This window comes from Canis lupus, chromosome 2 (assembly GCF_003254725.2).
Source record: "Canis lupus dingo isolate Sandy chromosome 2, ASM325472v2, whole genome shotgun sequence".
NCBI lineage: Eukaryota > Metazoa > Chordata > Mammalia > Carnivora > Canidae > Canis > Canis lupus.
In genome coordinates this window covers 53,408,960-53,430,505 of record NC_064244.1, presented here as the reverse complement: position 1 = coordinate 53,430,505, position 21,546 = coordinate 53,408,960, and the positions used below count along the sequence as shown (strand labels likewise).

At 42.5% G+C, this 21,546-nt stretch overlaps 1 protein-coding gene and 1 pseudogene across 2 annotated transcripts in view; both read right to left on the bottom strand.

The window, feature by feature from the left end:
- Window positions 1-21,546, bottom strand: part of MCCC2 (methylcrotonyl-CoA carboxylase subunit 2) — a 73,291-nt gene that overhangs the window by 36,737 nt on the left and 15,008 nt on the right. For both annotated transcript variants that reach the window (XM_025447332.3, XM_049103758.1), the window contains exons 3-6: window positions 20,057-20,141; window positions 18,077-18,178; window positions 11,672-11,799; window positions 9,794-9,906 (exon numbers count right to left, since the gene is read on the bottom strand). In XM_025447332.3, the coding sequence (XP_025303117.1) occupies window positions 9,794-9,906; window positions 11,672-11,799; window positions 18,077-18,178; window positions 20,057-20,141 (428 nt within the window). The remainder of the gene's footprint in view (window positions 1-9,793; window positions 9,907-11,671; window positions 11,800-18,076; window positions 18,179-20,056; window positions 20,142-21,546) is intronic.
- LOC125753970 (ATP synthase subunit g, mitochondrial-like) lies at window positions 11,839-15,925 on the bottom strand (annotated as a pseudogene).

Genomic DNA, 21,546 nt, shown 5'->3' with positions numbered 1-21,546 from the left:
CCACTTCTCACACACACACCGACAGTGGCCCCAATGATCCCTGGCTCTCAGTAGTCATGTCCATCCAATCCCACCCTCTTAGGGTGTGGTGGATCGGGTAACAGACTTCTAGCCCACAGATTATAGCCAGTGTCACTGTGGTGTTCCAGCTATGAGACCACATCTTGCACCTTGCCATCCCTCTCTCTTGCCCACTTGCTTGTTCGCTCTGAGGCAGCCAGCTACCACGTGCTGACTTGCTCTCTATATACAGGTGCCCACTTGGGAAGGAAGCTAGGGATGCTTTTGGCCAACAGCTCGTAAGGAACCCAGTGAGGCCTGCAGAGAGCTGGGGCAGGTCCTTCCCAGTCCAGCCTGGAGAGGACTGCAGCCACACCAGCTCAGCTGTGCCACAGACACTGCGGAGTAATAAACTGCACTTTAAAGTACCAATTGTGGGGGTGCCTGGGTGGCTCAGTTGGTTAACCGTCTGCCTTTGGCTCGGGTCATGATCTCAGGGTCCTGGGATCAAGCCCCACATGGGGTTCCCCACTCAGTGAAGAGTCCACTTCTCCCTTTCCCCAGTCTGTTTGTGCTTGCTTGCTCTCTCAAATCAATCAATCAATCCACCAAATTTGGGATTAATTTGTTTTGCAGCGATAGATAACTAACACAGAGATCAAAAACCATCTACCAAAAAAAAAACCAAAAAAACAAAAAAACAAAACAAAAAAAAAAACCATCTACCTTAAGTAACTGCAACAGAGGCAAATCTGAAGCCTTGGGACAATCTTTGTTTAGAAGTACTCTGTTGTTGCTGTTCTGCAGCACATCTGTTATAAATTATTCCTCTGTTCCAGAGGGGAGACAGACCATAATCCCAGAGAGTAATGAAAAACGAAGAGACATGGGTAAACCTTGAAACCATCATAGTAAATGAAAGGAACCACTTATTATATGATCCCTTTCAAATGAAATATGTCATGGGCAAATCCGTAGAGACAGAATGTAGATGAGTGGCTTCCTGGGGCTGGAAAGATTAGATAGAAATGGGGAGTAACTGTTAATGGATACGGCATTTCCTTTTGGAGTGATGATAATGTTCTAAGATTGACTGAACTCTGTGAATATCCTAAAAACCATTGAACTGTACATATTAAGTGGGCAAGTTGTATGGTGTGTGAATTAGATCTTAATAAAGCTGTTATAAAATTTAAAAAACAAGAGCTGGAATTACTAAGTATATAACATTCAAAATTCTCAAACTTTTCATCAAGAAGAAACAGGCTACTCTGGACATGAGTGTCCCATAAACACTAAAATCTCTAAAGCAAATTCTGACAATAGAAGTAAAGAGGAAATAAAAGAACAGAGATTAGTCACCACTGTTACAGAATCTCCTCTTCTCATCATTTAATTCTAAGCAGATGCTCACTCATGAAACTGGGTGAATATGTCCCAAGAAGAGCCCGACCACTGTTTCTGCTCCTTCTTCTCACAAAGCACAGGAACCCCAGGGCCAAACAGCTCCAATAACTTTGTGTCCCAAAGCATTCATCTAGGGTACAACAAAGATCTCACAGGCTGAGCCACACTGGACAAATGATGTGGGACCCCAGAAGGGAAATCCTGCTGCTCTGTCTACTAAGAGGACATGAAAAGTTCATAAGTAAGGTGCAAGGGCATCACCTGTTCTGCACACACTCAGGGGAGAGATTTGGCTTGCAATGGAGGCTCAGCACAGGCACCCAATCAGGAGACCCAGGACAGTGACTTTCTTATCCGCTTCAGAACAAAGGGGAAGCCCCAAGAACTCTGTTGAGAGATGACAGCTCCCCCAGGCACCTGTGAGCAGGGCTTCCTGGGACATGTACAAACCAAGAGATCCCTCTAACAGGGTGGATGAGGGAAACAAAGGCAAGAGAGATGTAGCTTAAATTAAATCTCCTCACAGCGTGCAGCCCACTGATAGATCCTGAGACACACAGGCCATGACCTTCCTTGGAGAACTCGGGGCAGCCTTAGTGTCCTCATGTTTAAAGGGAACCTTATCTTGGCAGCAGCTAGCCCCTTGGGGTCCTGAGAGCCTCCCTTCCAGAGTCCTTGGAGACTTATGCTCTCCCTCACTCCTACTAATGGAAAAGTACATAATCAGTCACTCCTCGCACTCCCAGGGCAGCTCTTCCTGCCCACAGGTCCTGTCCTTGGGCTTCAATAAAACCACCTTTCTGCACCAAAGACATCTCAAGAATTCCTTCTTGGCTGATGAACCCAAAAACTTCCAAATTTCACCAGGGTGAGGTGATTCGAGACTTGCACCGAGAGCAAGACAGCAGCAAGAAGGTTAAGAGTGCAGTGTTTCTGACCATTACACTACTTGCTGTCACTGCCACAGAGAGAACACACAGAAATTCTGAGTAAAAGGAAACAAGGTACTATACCACAGAGGTAAGAGTCTGCAAAAACATTCGACAAAATCTCATTACCCTCCAGGTCGTGCCTGAACAAATAGAGACTGATTCTCATTGCACCAAAACCAAATTACATATTGTAGGTCAGCAGCCTGCCCTATAGAAAGGGTCTCTGAGAGAGTCAAGAGGTTTTATACCTAATTCTGAAAAGCTATGTGAACTCTAGACCTCCATCCTTCCACTGAAAAATTGCATAAGACCCTCCAGTTCAAAGGTACGTTATGATAAATGTAATAGAACTTAGAGGGAGGAAGGTCTCAGTTGCTTGATGGAAAAGCCATTAAAAATACAGTATGTAAAAAAAAAAAAATAGAGTATGTTTTTAGGGGCGCCTGGGTGGCTCAGTAGGTTAAGTGTCCGACTCTTGATTTCACTTCAGATCATGACCTCAGGGTTGTGAGATTGAGCCCAGCATCGGGCTCGGGGCTCTGCAAGGAGACTACTTGAGTCTCTCTCTCTCCCTCTTCCTCTGTTCCTCCTCTTGCTTGCTCTCTCTCCTTACCCACTCTTTAAAATAAATAAATAAATATTTGTAAAAAAAATGTAGGGGTGCCTGGGTGGCTCAGTCAGTTAAGCGTCTGACTTCAGCTCAGGTCATGACCTCAGGATCCTGGGATCAGGCCCTGTATCAGGCTCTGCACCCAGCAGGGAGCCTGCTTCTCCCTCTCCCTCTGCCCCTACACCTACTCCTGCCCTGTCTTTCTTTCTCTCAAATAATTAAATAAGGTCTTTTTTTTTTAAAAGCAAATGCAGAAAGCAATTATGCCTGTATCACACTGTTTCCTTCGCCTACCTACAGAGCCTCCATTAAAAAATAAAAGCCACAAAATACACACATTAATTCAACAGCTGTCCAAAATTTAAGAACATTATCAATTATACTGACTGATCACACCACTGATTCTGGAGTACTCGTACTTATCTGTGCTAAATAGGCTGAAATGTGCACAGAAAACAAAGTCCACCTTACCCAGAACGTCCTGTTTCTTCCCCAATCTGTTTGTCAGCCTCAAAGCCATCAGAGTGATTTCATCCCCCGCAGGCCTTATCTGACTTCATGGGCAGGAATGCATTTTAAAAATAATGAGCAGCTCTTTCTGCCCACAGGTCCTGTCCTTGTGCTTTAATAAAACCAACTTTTTTTGCACCCAGGAAAAATAAAACAGGGGTACCTAGGTGGCACAGTCAGTTGAGCGCCCAACTCTTGATCTCAGCTCAGGTCCTGATCTCAGGTCATGAGATCAAGCCCCACTTAGGGCTCTGTGCTCAGCAAAGTCTGCTTGAGATTCTCACTCTCTCTTGCCCTTTCCCTGCTCGCTCTCTCTCACACACACACACACACACACACACACACACACAAATCATTAAAAAAAGATAGCGATATACAATGCCTATCCTAACTAAGCCCCTCAAAACAATTACTATCATCTGAAGCAAAGAAAATAAATTTTAAAAATAATGATTGAAGCCAAGAGGGGGGAAGCGAGGGGAAGGAAGGAAAGAAGAAATCAAGAATATTCTGTTCCTGGTGCACTAAAAGATTACAGTCAAACAGGACAAGAGGTGATGTGGCAAAGATGCATCTAGACCAGACCACTACTAATTTTAAAAGTTAATGGTGATGTGAGACCTAAAGAAAACAAAGATTCCACCTCTGAAGAGAATTAGAAGTCTCACACTTCAAAAGCCAGCAACATGGACCCATAGTCTGGAAAATAAAAGAAGTGTGTTCCCAAGATCATCAAGACATCACTATGGATTTGCAGAAAGCCCACAGAAGGTCTCCTCAGGACAGGAGACTCTAAGCAAGACCACCAGACACCAGTATGCCAAATCTTTAAACTTCAAAAACAAAAAAACAGGTCCTAAAGCATACCAGAAAGGAAGGAAAGATGAAACAGAAGAGAAATAGAGGCAGGTACCTTATATAACCATTTTTTCTCCTGGAGAGCAAAATCAAAAATGTTAAGCCTTTTAGGTCTGTAGGAATCTGTCTACATTTTTACCACTGCAAAGATATAGGGAACAACAGAGATAGGGCTGTCAAGATACATACATCTTAGAAGTGGATAAGTGAATTTACAATAGGCAAAGGTTAATAACATTTAACAAAAACCAACCTTGGGTAGGAAAGCAGGAACTGAATGAGTAAGGAAGCTAGTGCTCCCTATCAATATGCACACATGACGGCCTCCCTCTTTTATCTGGACTGCTGACACGACATCTAGACTGAGGAAGACCCAGATACTTCAGGGCCCTGTGAGCTGTGGCCAGAGCCACATCGGCAAGCACTCAGGAGGCTGGGCTAATGCTGGTGGCACGTATCACCACAGGGTCACCTTAGACAAATCTCACCCCCAGGTTACCACGAAGAAGCTGGTACGAGACATTACCACTTAAAGAGGAATGAGAGCGTCTGTGCAACTGTCAACCTTCATAAACTGAGGACCTTCATCAGTGAGGAGACATGGGTAAAAGCTGCTAAAAACCAGAGTGGAACTGCTCCTATCGCTGATGTGGTGTGATTGGGCTACTACAGAGTTTTAAGAAATGGAAAGGTCCCAAAAGCATCTCTTCCATCACGAAGGCCAAATTCTTCAGTAGAAGAGCTGAGGAGAAGACTAAGGGTGTGCCTCTTAGTAGCTTGAAGTCACAAGGCGGGCGGCTCACTAAATGCTAACAAGTGTTTTTCAAAAACAAAAACAAAAACAAAACAAAACCCAAAATGCACATATAACATAACTGGAGTTACAACAAGTGATTGCTGGGATCCCTGGGTGGCGCAGGGGTTTGGCGCCTGCCTTTGGCCCAGGGCGTGATCCTGGAGACCCGGGATCGAATCCCACGTCAGGCTCCCGGTGCATGGAGCCTGCTTCTCCCTCTGCCTGTGTCTCTGCCTCTCTCTCTGTATGACTATCATAAATAAATTAAAAAAAAAAAAAATAACAACAAGTGATTGCTTTATGTAATAAAGTATATAAACAAAAACTTTAAAAGGAATAATCAAGTATAAAAACTTGTTTTTATCAAGCCATCTAAGTCAAAGTTTTAAGTAAATAATAAAGCATACATTAAAATTTAAGAACTAGGGCAGTCCGGGTGGCTCAGCAGTTTGGCGCCACCTTCAGCCCAGGGCCTGATCCTGGAGTCCCGGGATCGAGTCCCATGTCAGGCTCCCTGCATGGAGCCTGCTTCTCCCTCTGTCTGTGTGTCTGCCTCTCTCTCTCTATCCCAAAAATAAAAAAATAAAAATCTTTAAAAAAAATAAAATAAAATAAAATTTAAGAACTAGTACTCAGTATGTATGTCAGGTATCACTTGAATAGTTACAAAGAATTTCACTCTTTTAATAAATATGGAGGAAGTATCTTCTGATATGGTCTCTTATCTCAAGTGGCTTAGTCAAGTCAGCAAAATTAGTCAGGACAGGGATCCCTGGGTGGCGCAGCGGTTTGGCGCCTGCCTTTGGCCCAGGGCGCGATCCTGGAGACCCGGGATCGAATCCCACATCAGGCTCCCGGTGCATGGAGCCTGCTTCTCCCTCTGCCTGTGTCTCTGCCTCTCTCTCTCTCTGTGACTATCATAAATAAATTAAAAAAAAAAATTAGTCAGGACACATCTATATAAAATGAATAAATGCCATTAATAAGGTATAACTCAGAAATTATGGGAGTTGGGAGGAAAAGATTACTTCCAGGAAGGGATTCTAGGAAGTCTTCCTGGAAAAGACAGCATCTGAGATGCACTTGGAAAATGAAGAGTAACTCAGACTGTAAGGAATGCAGGAGGGAGGGCCCAGCATGGACCTGAGTGGTAGTCACAAAAGGCCATGGGGCATGTGAATTACAGTGACTGGTTCTGATCAACAGCCCTTGACAGTGAGCAATAAGGCTAGAACATATGACTGGAACCAGATCACAAAGGGTCTTAAGTATCAGGCTAATAAATTTGAAGTTTGCTTTGTAGAAATTGTGGTTTAGAGCCAGGGAACCAGATGAAGAATAACTTTCCAGTTAACACGTACAATGGACAGAAAAGGAGACATGAGGTAGTCGGGGACATAGGGCAGGCGAAGCTAGTGCCACAGCATAACTGGCAGCGCAGCTCTGAACTACCTGTGGTGATGGCAGTAGGAATGTAGTAGAGAGGACAAGGTGTATTATATATTGATTATCTCTCAGCACCAAAGGAGCTCCTGGGAATACAAAAATTAGGAAGACAGATAGATTTTTTTATTTTTAACCTGAGAGGATAAGGTAGGGGCAGAAACAGAAGTCAGGAAGCCATTGAAGCTTCAATCCTAGGGATAAGACCAAGAAGGAAGAACCATCAAGACAAAACAGGGACATGGCTGAAGGAACCAGTCAGTGAAAAAGCAAACGTGCTCAAAGTCTAGTTTGAGCCTGTAAGTATTAATGGGAAATCCACGCAGACAGAACACCCAAGGGGAAGCAGAGGTGAAATGGGAGGTCAGCAAAGATCATGGAGATGAAAGGTAGGTCCTGAGCGTTTATAAAACTGTTCAGGACAAGTTCCTGGGTGGGGTAGGGTGGGGAGGATGACATGGAGACAGCGGGAAACAAGGAAAGGCCAGAGGCCTGAAGCCTAAGGAGGATCTCTGGGAAGGGAGCAAATGACAAGACCAAGGGGCACATGGAGTGAGAATCTGGTCTCTAGGAGGCTAGCGGGAGAGTGAGCAGTCAGAAACAAAGGTCCTGGGCCAGTTGTTAAGGTTCTGTTCTATTGGCAGTATTTTTTATGCTTTTTCTTTACCCTTTAAAAACAGAAGAAGTCAATGTAGTTTATTGGCTGTGAGGGAATAAAAGGTGGATGAGAAAAAAATTAAAGTGAGAGAGAAGGGATAAATGATGAGGCACAAAGGAGAGGTTGGCATTAGGGTCATAAAGGACGAGTTCAGGCTCGGAGAGGAAGAGGGACAGTTGTTTCTGGGATAAAAGAAGGCAAAGCCACAGTGTTGTAGTTCAACAGTGCTCACACACAGCCTGACTTCTTCAATGAAGTAGAAGCAAGAGCTTCAGTGCAGACATGAGGGTTAGAGGTCACCTACTCAGGAAAAGATCAGAACAGGCACTATGGAGACTAGTTCACAATAGCAACTGGAAATTTTCCTCAAATTCCAAGAGGTTCATCAGAATAAGGAAGGTAAACTTTTACCCTAAACTTCCTACTAGAGTGAAATAGAAAAAAGATATGATAAGAGAAGTGGCTAAACTAAAGAAATACTGATATTACAATGTTTAAGGGGATCCCTGGGTGGCTCAGCGGTTTAGCGCCTGCCTTTGGCCCAGAGCGTGATCCTGGAGTCCCAGGATCAAGTCCCATGTCGGGCTCCCTGCATGGAGCCTGCCTCTCCCTCTGCCTGTGTCTCTGCCTCTCTCTCTCTCTCTCTGTCTCTCATGAATGAATAAGTAAAAATCTTTAAAAAAAAAAAAAAAAAAAAAAAAAAAACCTAAGAGGCGCTAGGTATCTCAGTGGTTGAGCGACTGCCTTCAGCTCAGGTCATGATCCTGAGGTCCTAGGAGTATCTCCACCTGCCTCTTCCCCCACTCATGCTCTCACTCTCACTCTCTATCAAGTAAATAAATCTTAAAAGAAAGAAAAAAAAAAACAAAAATAAAACAGGAAAAGGGAAAGCATTCAAATGCCCTTTAGACATTTTTAATTTTTTTTTTTATCATAGGCAGGTCAGGTACTGCTTATTCAAAAATATATGAACATTTTCATTTTAAAAAGCCTTTTTTTTTTTTAAAGCACTTTAAGCTGTAGCTTCCACGGGAGCAGAAATCCTACCTGGTTTTATTTACCAAAAAAGTGCTTGGTTTACAGTAGGCCGTTTACAAGCTACACAAGTGGAAAGACAGGGCAAAGAATAAGCATGCAGGGTGGCTGGTCTATAGTGGATTGAATGATGGCCTCTCAAAAATATGTCCACACCTGAATCCCTAGAACCTTTGATTATGACCTTATTTGGAAGAAGAGTCTTTGAGGATGTAATAAAGGTAAGGATCTTGAGATAAGATCATTCTGGATTCTATGGGTGGGCCTGAAATCCAATGACAAGTGTCCTTATAAGAGAGATCAGAGCCACAGAGTCACAAGCCAAAGAAACACCTGGAACACCAGAAAAGAAACTGGCAGAGGCAAGGAACACAATCTGCCCTAAAGCCTTCTTTTTTTTTTTTTTTAAAGATTTATTTATTTATGATAGACATGGAGAGAGAGAGGCAGAGACACAGGCAGAGGGAGAAGCAGGCTCCATGCACCGGGAGCCCGACGTGCGATTCGATCCCGGGTCTCCAGGATCGCGCCCTGGGCCAAAGGCAGGCGCCAAACCGCTGTGCCACCCAGGGATCCCCTGCCCTAAAGTCTTCTGAAAGAGCCCAGCACAGATGCCTCCTTGATTTCAGACTTCCAACCTCCTAAACTTGAGAATAAATTGTTATTTTCAGCCCCTCAGTTTGTGGCAATTTGTTATGGCAGCCCTAGGAAACTAACACAAGGACCATACAACTATACAAGTTATAATACCAGATTAAATAGGCTGGTTTCCTCTCTAAAGATCACGGTAAGAATCTCATATCAGGTAATGGAAGGACCCTCTGTGCAAAAGTGAGCACAGGTGAAGTTTCTATTTATTTATTAAAAAAGAAATTTTTTTAAGATTTTATTTATTTATTCATGAAAGACATACATAGAGAATGAGAGAGAGGGCAGCCCTGGTGGCTCAGCGGTTTAGTGCCACCTTCGGCCCAGGGCGGGATCCTGGAGACCTGGGATCGAGTCCCAGGTCGGGCTCCCTGAATGGAGCCTGCTTCTCCCTCTGCCTGTGTCTCTGCCTTTCTCTCTCTCTAGGTCTCTCATGAATAAATAAATAAAATAAAATTAAATAAAAGAGAATCAGAGAGAGACAGGCAGTGACTGTCTACATACAAAGCAAGTGACTATGTATTCTATTTTTATTTATTTTCTGAGACTTATGTTGATGCATGCAATTCTACATCATTCATTTTAACGGCTAAAAATTGTATTACTCACCTCCCAATACTGGCCACTTAGATTGTTTGTTAACTTTTGCTGTGTCAATGCTACAGCAATCTTCCTTGCACCTATCTCCTCATATAGGCACTAGAGTGTCTCAGAGCATAATCCTAAAAAAGCAATTACTCAGTGCCCTTTCTTTTGAAAACTTCTTTTCCTATGGTGAACAGCCTTTATGACAGTATAAAAGTGTGCCCATAATTAAGTTCTGTTTTAAGTCATCTCAGCAAACATAGTTAGCAAAAGCATTTAGAACAAAAAGCAGTACATTAATGATAAGTTACCTGTGCAATATTTTGAGAAGACATAATCGCCTGGTTATAGAATATACGGCCAAAGTGATCTCGATCTGGAAATATATCTGCTTGGAAAGGTAAGTTTGCTCCTCCAGAATCAACTGAAGACAAGGGAAATGACAGAAGTAAGTACATCTCTGAGTGAACAAAATACCCTATACATAGAGAGACATGTGTCAATGACAACAACAGTTCTTAATCACATTCACCAAAAATATGCCCCACCATTCTAAGCTATTACAGCAACTTTCTTCAGTTCTCCAACACAGCCAAAAACTTCTCTGTTTTCCCCAAATCTGTTAGGCTCTCCTCCCTGTGCAAAATTCCACTTGAAAGGTTTAGGACACTCTCTCCTTTGAGGGTGCAAGCCTCAGAAACACCATATATTCTTAACCAGTTCAGCTAAAAAAGTGACTTTCCCTCTCTTAAACCACTACAAAAATACCTACGGAATTCATGGGAAAATTTATCATATAACTGGCCATGGGACTGTTTTTACTGCAGAGCGGAGAGGGGGATAAGAGCGTCTGCTAAATTTGGAACAGAGCATGATGACTTCATAGCTGTATGATTACTGGCATGTTTCCTAGCCATCCTATGCCTCGCTTTCCTCACCTGTGAAATGACAGTGACAAAACTAGCTCTCCCAGGGAGCTGTTCCTGGGATGACATGAATAATGTATGTAAAACACCTAGTTCAGCCCAGAGTGAGTGCACATAGCAATGCTACGAAAACTTAGCTAGTTCCAATGCCTACTACTCTTGCCTACGTACACTAAGACCTTCATTGTTATTTAATACATGACATGCTGTCTCCAATTCATTCAAGCTTTTACCCAAGACAGAGACAACATCCCCTATGGAGTTTGGCCCAGCACCTGTAAGCAGTAGGGCCTCATTTGCTGTTTTCTACACGTACAAAAAGAATTCACATTGTGAGTCAACCAGGTAAATACACTTTTGCAGGAAAAAAAAAATCTCTACGTCAGGACTGTTTAAATACCCACACAAATGAATAATATACACATGCTGGCATTTCATCAACCTAAACCAATATCCAATATCCAGGCGGTATCAGTTTTAAACTGCCTTGCTTTTATGTTGCTTTTGAAATACTCTTAGACTTAAATGTATTTTTAATTTCAAATATAAATTTATTTTCATTAAAAATTTAATTTCTTTAAACTGCATTTGCTGAAATTATTCAAGTATTTAACAAAGTACCTAGCACTCAAGAGATACATAAATATTAGCTATTATTTTTTTCATAGTTTGAACTCCTTAAGGTTAAGACAAAAACAAAATACATAGAAGGAAAAAATCCACACACATGTAAAGAAAAAACTGGCATACATGAAAATACTGTCAGAGGTTATTCCTGTGATGTTATTATGGGTTCTATTTGGCAACATGGTGGTGAGATCTTTTCCTCACCCTGTGTGCTGAGCAGCAGGTAGACGGAGGCCAGGGCCTGAGGCCAGAGTAGCACCCATCTGTGAGCCCCAGGGTGGCAGTGGCAGCTCAGGGTCAGGTGAGAGAGCCCCACAGAGAAGATGCCCTTTGGCTCCAGGTAGGAGCTGCCCCCTGATTCTGTCCCAGAGCTCTTCTCTGCCCCTTGGTTTTGTTTATATAAGGCGCCCCTTCATTTTAAACGTTTTCTGCTGGGTCTCACAGATGACAGAGGAGTTCAGGACGCAGCCCCCGCTTACTAGGACTAGTTCTCAAAGAACAATTATTTCTTTTGTAATTATGGAATAAATCAACAGTTTTTAAAAAATACCCATTGCTGATATCATATATAACCTTCTAAACAGTATTGTATTTTACCAGCTAAAAATAGTTCATTTTATAACTATTGTGACTTGCCCAAGTAGATGCAGGGGAGCCTGTTTTGCATTGCAATTTCTTGCGCCCGTAAATGTTTCTTCACAGTCACTGGGTAATAGGTACCTCCTTTGATGGTGGCATCATTGGCAATAATCATGCATTCCACTCTGAAAGGTAGAATTTGATTAGGAAGAGAATAGGAGAGACTTCTTCAAAGTTTACTTATTTTTTTAATACATTATCTTATTTTATTCAAATATCAGTCTGATCACACATGGTCCAAAACACTCAAATAATAAGCCATATAGAGATGTTAAAGATTGGTCTTCAAACATTACAGACAATGATGCCACACTTGCCTATGATCTCGCCGACATAAAACCACATCCACACCTCGGTGGCCACCAAATCATTCAGCAGAGCTTCCCTGTGAACTGTTTGAAGCTACCAGTTTGAGCACTCTTGACTATTTTTTTCAAGCTGTAGCTTGAAATAGCTGTAGGGATCTCAGCAGGGGTTGGAAGAACCAGCTCAACCCTGGCATAGTGCCCAAATGTGGCCGATCGAGGCTTCAAGTAAGTGACAGCAGCATTCACCAGTGTCAGAGCCTTCTCAGCGAGGTTACGGACGAACTGGGCCATGGTTCCAGGATGGAAGTTCTGTCACCCCAGACCTTTTTCAAAGTCTAAAGGCCAATTACATCTCATTACAAGACACCCCAATACAACATTCAACTTCTAGTACATTCCACCAATGACAATCATTAGCAGACAATCTCATGATACAAAAACAAGCTTTAATCACAGTTCACACACTCACTTATGTAATAAAAAATGATCACTATGAACAACTTTACAAACTCACACTTGATTTTTAAAAAGTCATCAGTCCTGGGGGTGCCTGAGTGGCTCTCTCCATTAAGCATCTGCCTTTGACTCAAGTCAGGATCTTGGGGTCCTGGGATTGAGCCCTGGGTCAGGTTTCCTGCTCAGCAGGGAGTTTGTTTCTCCCTCTTTGCCCCTCCCCTTGCTTGTGTGCTTGCTCTCTCTCAAATAATCTCTAAAAAGTAAACAGTCATCAGTGCTGTATTAGCTGTGAAAAACTAACAACCTCAGCCACAGTTCATAAAGGTTCTTTTACAGTAAGATAATGATACAAAAAAAAAAAAAAAAAAAATCCAAGTCTCAAGAGTGAGAAAATCCATCATAGTAAACCACTAAATTTCCTTGTAGGAAGGTTATTTTGCAAAAATGAAAGTTGACACACCAAAGGAATTTATTTTTTTTACATTTTCAAAAGTTTTTCAATGCTACTACCACATGCTTTTCTATAAAACTAAAAGATGTTTAAAATACAGTATCTTGCTTAAAGTAGCAATAAAAGAAAACTATAAGAAGAGTGTATTGAAAACATATACTATAATGCATCATCAATGGTACTTTCTCACCAAGACCAGTTGGTTGAGTGTTACACCCACAAACACCACATAAAGAGCAGAATGGTGAACGCAGACCACCTGTAAGGGAAACTGCTTACCATTGCCAGGAGACGGGAAGGTCAGGGGGCTGCCTGGAAACTTGGGTGAACAGTGTGTTCTTTATAAAACTTAATCTTCTTTATGTTTACAATATTATTATTATTTTTTAAGATTTTATTTTTAAGCAATCTCTACACCCAACATGGGGCTCAAACTTACAACCCCGAGATCAAGAGTCGTATGCTCGACCAACTGAGCCAGTCAGGTACCCCTATTTATGGTTATTTTTAAAACTCTCACTTTATATTATTTTTAATTGTAAAAATCAAGTCATTGAATCCCTGTTTGCAAAGAAAGTAGGGAAGAGTGGCTGAATAGTGGCCTGAGGTAGCACTGTGCTCCCCTCACAGGGTGTGTGGCCAATTAGAGCACCAATGTTAACCACTATAAAGCATTTATCCACATTATAGTTAATATTTTAAAGTGGAATGCCAATTCTTCATGACTTTAGTAAACAAACTAGACTTCAAAGGGAATTTAAGCTTACAGTGGTTGCTAAGGCTATCATCTCATACCCCCAGAGCATATTCACGCTCTCCCGCCCTGGGGGTGGGGCCCTGCAAAAGCTCACCAAGCTCTGATACCAGAAAGGACCTATGGAGTCAGAAAAGCTGTGGTGAAATTCTGGCTCTGCCACTTGCTAGACATGTGACCTTCCGTAAGAGACGGAGCCACTTGTTTATGAAAAGGTCACAGACATGTTACAGAGTGAAAAATAAAATGAGTCCACAAAAAGACCTGCACTGTACACCTATTGGTTCTACCTACCCAGGATCTACTACTTTGGTGACAGAACTAAACTTTCTTTTTTTTTTTTAAGATTTTATTTATTTATTCATGATAGAGAGAGAGAGAGAGAGAGGCAGAGACACAGGCAGAGGCAGAAGCAGGCTCCATGCAGGGAGTGTGACGTGGAACTCACACCTGGGCTGCCCCAGGACTAAACTTTTTTTTTTTTTTTTATAATTTTTTTAATTTATTTATGATAGTCACACACACAGAGAGAGAGAGAGGCAGAGACACAGGCAGAGGGAGAAGCAGGCTCCATGCACCGAGAGCCCGACGTGGGATTCGATCCCAGGTCTCCAGGATCGCGCCCTGGGCCAAAGGCAGGCACCAAACCGCTGCGCCACCCAGGGATCCCCTAAACTTTCTTTCAGAAACTGCCTCTTACCAAATTCATGTGGACTGACCCCCAAAGCCTATCTTCAAAGGTATATCCAAGAACCAGGCCTTTCTACCCAGAGTCCACCCTGTGGTTCAGTAATGGGCTTGGACCCCAAATCTAACCCCATACGAGCTCTCCTACTTCAGCTACTGATCCTCCGGAATAGAAACCAGGAATGCCTATGGCTAGCTCTGTCTCTGGGTTTAAAAAGCTTATCTAGGAATAAAACCAAAAACCAGTCTGTGACAACACTGTTTGAACTCCTAAGTTCCAGCGATACCCACACCTGTCAGTTAAGGGTCAATAAATCCCTCGTTTTCCTCAAACTAGTTTGAGCATCTACCATTTGCCAGAGAAAGAGTGGTGACGATACATACAAACACACTATTTACGTAAAAAAGATCCATTTAAACTATTATGAACTGCGACTTTACACCTAGTAAATAAGTGAACCTTTTTCAGTCATAATATCCAACACTACTAGCACAGCCCCTTTTCTAGGGAAAAGGGAAGTCTTTCCTTGGCCTGGGCCAAAATGGAGAGGAGTCTCGTGGGAAAAATGCATACGCTCAATATGAAACTAAGATGGTTTATAAATAAATTCTATACAAGTTTTCTCATTAAATTTCTTGAGGTCGGGCAGCCCGGGTGGCTCAAGGGTTTAGCGCAGCCTTCGGACCAGGGCCTGATCCTGGAGACCCGGGATCGAGTCCCATGTCAGGCTCCCTGCATGGAGCCTGCTTCTCCCTCTGCCTGTGTCTCTGCCTCTCTCTCTCTCTCTCTATGTCTCTCATAAATAAATAAATAAAATCTTTAAAAAAAATAAATAAAAAGACAAAAACATGTTAAAAAAAATAAAAAATAAAAATAAATTTCTTGGGGTCTATTAAGAAATGATCATGGAGGGGATCCGTGGGTGGCTCAGCAGTTTAGTGCCTGCCTTTGGCCCAGGGTGTGATCCTGGGGTCCCGGGATCAAGTTCCACATCGGGCTCCCTGCATGGGGCCTGTTTCTCCCTCTGCCTGTGTCTCTGCCTCTCTCTCCTCTGTGTGTCTCTCATGAATAAATAAATAAAATCTTAGGAAGGAAGGAAGGAAGGAAGGAAGGAAGGAAGGAAGGAAGGAAGGAAGGAAGGAAGGAAGGAAGGAAGGAAGGAAGGATGGATCATGGAGCCTGTATCAATATACCTAACACTACTGGAAAATATATAAAAAGAGCAATAAAGGTATAAAAGTTTTTAATGACTTTCCAAATAGCTTTGGCTCTATGAAGTTTCCAGGCTGCAAGGAAGAAAGCTTCTATCTACTCTGTTATCCACAACTGCCTGTCTACCCTCAGTGGCAAGAGTATCAACTGTATTGTAAATCTCTTAAAGGACAGAGGTGTTTCTCTTCGTTTCCTCGTTTCTTCCTCTTGTTTCAGGACAACCCTCTAATGGTAGCTACTATGACTGTTTCATTTTATAACGAATCATATTTTCCTGATGGGAAAACCAAGGTAGTGAGTGGTCAAGGAATTTGCTAAAGGTGAATGAAACAGCTACAAAATGCTGAAGCCAGGATTCTAACTGAGGCTGATAACTCCTGAACTCATACGATTCCTAAGTGCAATTCAATTTCCTTCCAAACTGAGAACCTTATAAACTGAGAACAAGGCACCAAGAAAAAAAAAATGAACATGAAAAACACAAAAAGCATCAATAATAATGAAATAGTAGTACATGCACAGGAAAAGTAGAAGGGCATGTTCCAACATGTTGACCATCATCATCACTGGAGAATAGAATTCACAGTACCTACCCTACTTACTTAGTTATTTCATGATTATGAATTTAGTTTAGCGCTGCATTGTTTATTTTTTTTAAGATTTATTTATTTATTTATGATAGAGAAAGAGAGGCAGAGACACAGGAGGAGGGAGAAGCAGGCTCCATGCCAGGAGCCCAATGTGGGACTCGATCCCAGGACTCCAGGATCGCGCCCTGGGCCAAAGGCAGGCGCCAAACGGCTGAGCCACCCAGGGATTCCCAAGTTTATTCTTTTTTTAAAGGTTTATTTGTAAGCATCCCCTAAGACTCTAAGAAAAAAAAAAGTCTTCACGCTGGGTGAATATTAAGCAAATCATAGCTTGCAAAGAGTTGTGGAGGAGTGTTGGGGATACAGGAAGGAAGAAGCTACAATGGCCAGTGGCTGTAGCTGTACCTCCCCCGAAGGCACCAATCATAGGAAGAAGGTGGAGGAACACACACCATAAACCACCATCTGTGTCAAATATAACTTTAGCAGGCTCAGGATCCAACCACCTGAGGTCCAAGCTGAGCTCCACCAGTGGCTTGATCTCAGGTAAGTTATTTACCTTGCTAAGTCATTTACCAGGCTTCCTTACCTGCCTAATGGTGATGATGACAATAATACCCATTCTCACAGAGCTGCGGTGATGGTTACAACTAACCAGTGGGAAGTGTTTATTACAATGCCTGCCGTGCTATCCTGAGATGGTAAATGTCAGGCCGTACATAAATATACACGAGTAAATTTAACTTCTAGCAATCAAGATTTCCTAAGTCTACAGTGGTTCTCAAATGTTAGCATTCGAGAAGCTTGGAGGGCTTATTAAAAGCACTGATTGCTTGGTTCCACCCTCAAAATTTGGTTTAGTTACTTTTTTTTTTTTTTTTTTTAAGATTTTATTTATTCATGAGAGACAGAGAGAGAGAGAGAGAGGCAGAGACAGGCAGAGGGAGAAGCAGGCTCGATGTAGGGAGCCAGATGTGGGACTCAATCCCAGGACTCTAGGATCACAACCTGGGCCAAAGGCGGCACTAAATCGCTGAGCCCCCCGGGCTGCCCTAGTTACTTCTTTTTAACTAGGCTCCATTCCCAGCATGGAGCCCAATGAAGGGCTTGAACTCACAACCCTGAGATCGAGACCAGACCTAAGATCAAGACTTGGGCACTTAACCAACTGTGCCACTTACATGCCCCTAATTTGGTAACTTCATGAGAAGACCTAGTAATCTATGTTTCTTTTTTTTTTTTTTCCAAAGATTTTATGTATTTATTCATGAGAGACAACACAGAGAGAGGGGCAGAGAAACAGGCAGAGGGAAAAGCAGGCTCCATGCAGGGAGCCCGACTTGGGACTCGATCCCGGGTCTCCACAGGATCACGCCCTGGGTTGAAGGCGGCGCTAAACCACTGAGCCACCCAGGCTGCGATTTTGCGTTTCTGGGCGCATGTACCGTGGGCGAACTCCTTTATCCCCCTCGGTATCCTGTGCTCGGTAAATAGGACAAAATTTTCTTTGGAGGGGGGGTCTCTCTTTAATGAGATAGAGCAAACATCAGCAAAGTTATTTCCAGAAACTTCTAGTTCACCATAATCTATGTTTCTAACAAGTTCTAAGGTGATGCCAATGCTACCTGGGGAGCCACACTTGAAGAACAACTTCTCTATGACACTGGTTTTTCACCCTAGATATGCAAGAGATCCTTGAAAAATGATAGAAGCCAAGCCCACACCTGAAGATTCTGATTAAGGAAGAAGGCTGGGATTCAAGACCCAGGACCTGTGCTGGGTTTTCTTTCCCTCCTTCAATCTTTGTCTCTAAAGCTCCACAGGTCAATCTAATACACGTCAGGGTAGAAAGCCTTAGTCCTACAAAATACAAACAGCAGAAAACTTGCACATTCATACGCAAAGCCGTGACGTGCATTATCGAGTTGAAGTAGAATACTCACCCTGATACTCTCCCAATGCCTGTAATAATGCTACCAGCAGGGACCTCCTCATTAACATATAACTTGTAACCTGCAAACTGAGATAATTCCAGAAACGGAGACCTGAAGGGAAGAAAGGATATCGCTTGAATTAAAGTCATTAAAAAAAAAAAAAGCATATTTAAACAGTTATACATGGAAAAGAGTGATGAGCCAATGTTTCAAGCATGCATGCTGTACACATACAAAATCTACAAAAAAAAGAATATTGACCCAAAATCTAGTGTGAATATGTTGAGGATTTACATGTTATAGCCATACAACAGAACACGAGGTACCTATTTTTAAAAGATGTTGTACAAATGTGTTTATTAGTAGGGAAAGAGACCAGCACCTAACACTCACGGAAGCTCCTACCCCACGCCAGGCTCTCTTTTAGGAGCTCCAGAAACCTGACGCATCTGTTCCTCAGAACCACCGCCTGTGGTGGAGCCTATCATGATCCCCAATGATGCATGAGGAAACTAGAGCACAGAAATTAAGTCACTTGTCTAAAGTCACACAACTAGTAAGTGGCAAAGCTGGGTTTTAATAAGCAATTTAACCCCAAAGACCAGGCTCTTTGCCAATTTATTACTCTGCCTTTCACTTACTTAAATGTCCAAGATCCAGCAAGTAGGAGGAAAAAGGTGTTATAAAATATCACATTTAGTATGATTCTGTTTCTCTAGTTAAAAAAAAAGTGTCTAAAAAAAAGGGGTACCTGGGTGGCTCAGTCAGTTAAGCAACCGACTCCTGGCTTCAACTCAGTTCTGGCTCAGGTCATGATCTCAGGGTCATGAGACTGGCCCCACAGCAGGCTCCCTGCTCAGTAGGGAGTCCACCTCCACCCGCCCAGCTCGTGCTGTCTCGCAAATAAATAAGTCTTTTTAGAAAATGTGTCTAACACCTATACACACAAGAATATTCTAGAAGGATATAAACCTCGTGTTAACAGTGCCCGTCTCCAGGTTGGGAGTACGGGTACATGTCGTAAGAAATTCTTTTGGGGTCCTCATTCCCTTTTCTCCACCTGCACTCTCCACCTCCCATTCCAATCCTTCAGGTAATCCGTTGGGTTAGCTCTGTCTTGACAACATGTCTAGTCCCTAACATTCTCATCACCTCCACTACTATGACCCTCATCCAAGTCATCACTGTATCTTCTTTAAATCACTGCCACAGTGCTCTCTAATCTCATCTTGGTGCTTCCACCCCTGCTGCCCACAGTATTCTCCCAAAACAGCAGCTACAATAACTCTTTTCAAATTCATGTCAGATAGATCATAATAGTCTCCTGTTTAAAACCCCACAGAGTCTCCTCACTTCTCCCAGATAAAAGCTGAAATTCTTACACTGACCTACAAGATCTTACAGAATTGAACCCTATCTCCTACTACTTTCCCCTTTGTGCCTTCAACCCCTAACCCACTGGCACCCAGGGTTCTCGAGTCTATCAACATACCCCACACAGTCCCACCTCCGGGCCTTGCACTGGCCATTCCTTCTGTCTGTAACACCCTTACACCAGTATTTTCAGGGCTCTCTCTCTCATTACTCCTTCAAATTGTTACTCAGATGTCATCTGCTCAATGAGGCCTATACCCTCACCAACTTACTTAAAACTACCACTTGACCCTCATCTTTCCCTTACTCTGTTCTTGCTTTTTCCCCATGACATTTATCACCTACTATACTATGTAACTTACCACAATAATCATTTATTTTCCATCCCCTCCTGCTACAATGTAAACTGCATCTAGGCAAGAACCTTTGTCCGTTTTGTTCACTGACCTATCACTAGCACCTAGCACAGTGCCTGACACTTAGTAGCCTCTCAATAAACATTTACTGTCAAATCTTACGGAAAGAACCAGAATTTAAAATCATTTATTTATAAAACTGTCTAAGCAAGTACCACAGACGAGAGAACACGGAGTTAAGCACTCGGGCTTTACCAACCCTGGGTCTATGAGATTGTCCACTCTTTCTCTGGCTAAAAGTTTTCCTCTTGATATGTGGCGTTCTCGGGCTTTCTGGCTGCCTCCTATGATAAAAAGCATGATTCGATTAGATTGACATCATGTAAGGTCTCCAATTAATTTAAGGCCAGAAAAACATAAAACAGTACCAAATAGAGCACGATTTTAAAACTTCAAAGTGTCTTTTGAGAAATGGCTAATTTTCAGATCCACTCAACTTACAAGCTTTATTTTCTGATATACACAAATGGGAATTTAAAAAAATAAAACAAAACAAAAAACAAAAATAAATAAATAAAACTGATCTCTGATTTCATACATTTTCTGAATTCATTGGAAATTACTTAAACAACATAATACTTAAGTAGTAACATAAATAAGTAAATAAATAACAGTAAGTCATAGCATAGATTACCTAAATACCATACTATCTTCTCTGCAACTCCTAAGTTGTAAACACATTGTAAATACCTCCTCACCTCGTGGTTATTTATTAAGTACCTATCACAAATACCTAGCCTCTGCTACATACTACAAAATTTGAAAAATTCCAACCTTCATGTATACCAGGCAAAAAGCACTATTTTAGAAATGACCTCCACGACAAGCACCGCAGGACTTGCCTAAAGGCACGAGGCCCACGTTTCACACGGTCTCCAAATGGGAGACAGTTGCACACCTAATACATCAACTAAAATTTAGTCCACTTGTGTTAGCATCTTCACTCAGATGGTCTTTGGGGTTTCCTGCTGTTCTAGACCAAGGACATGAGGGCAGGTGAGGAGCCCGCCGGGGTAACCAGGGAGGCTCTGCCTAGGTGCACAGCACACCAAAGCCCACCCGGCCACAAGGACGGCCGCTGGCTCACTGGCTCAGGAATATGGACAGCTCACTCTCAGCAAGCCAAGGGATCAGACCAGAAGCAGAAGGATCATACAGTCCCTCAGTATGTGCAGTTTCACTGCTGCCTACGAATTTTATCTTAATGTGCTCTCATGCTAATGAAGTGTTTGGCTATTTAAGAAAGCTACTTCTTTGGGGTTCTATTTTTTAGGAAAGAAAACGAGTTCTTGTCTTTTTCAAAACAAGCTCCCAAGTATTACCTTGCTTTTCAAACCAGGCTTCTTTACTCTATCCAGGGGATCTTTTTTTTTTTTTTTTTTTTTTTTCCTGAAGAGAAAGATGGCATAGTTCTAAGACTATATCTGCCTTAAGCTTACCAAGAAAATTCTATCACACATCTCACCTTCTTTTAAAATGAAAATAACTCTGGGAGGCAAAACTTTACTTCCAAAAGAGTGTAATGAGGTCAAATCACAATATTGTTTAAGGGGCACCTGGGTGGCTCAGTGGTTGAGCATCTGCCTTTGGCTCAGGGAGTGATCCCGGAGTCCCAGGATCAAGTCTCCCATCTGGCTCCCCATGAGCAGGGAGCCTGCTTCTCCCTCTGCCTGCGTCTCTCTCTGTCTC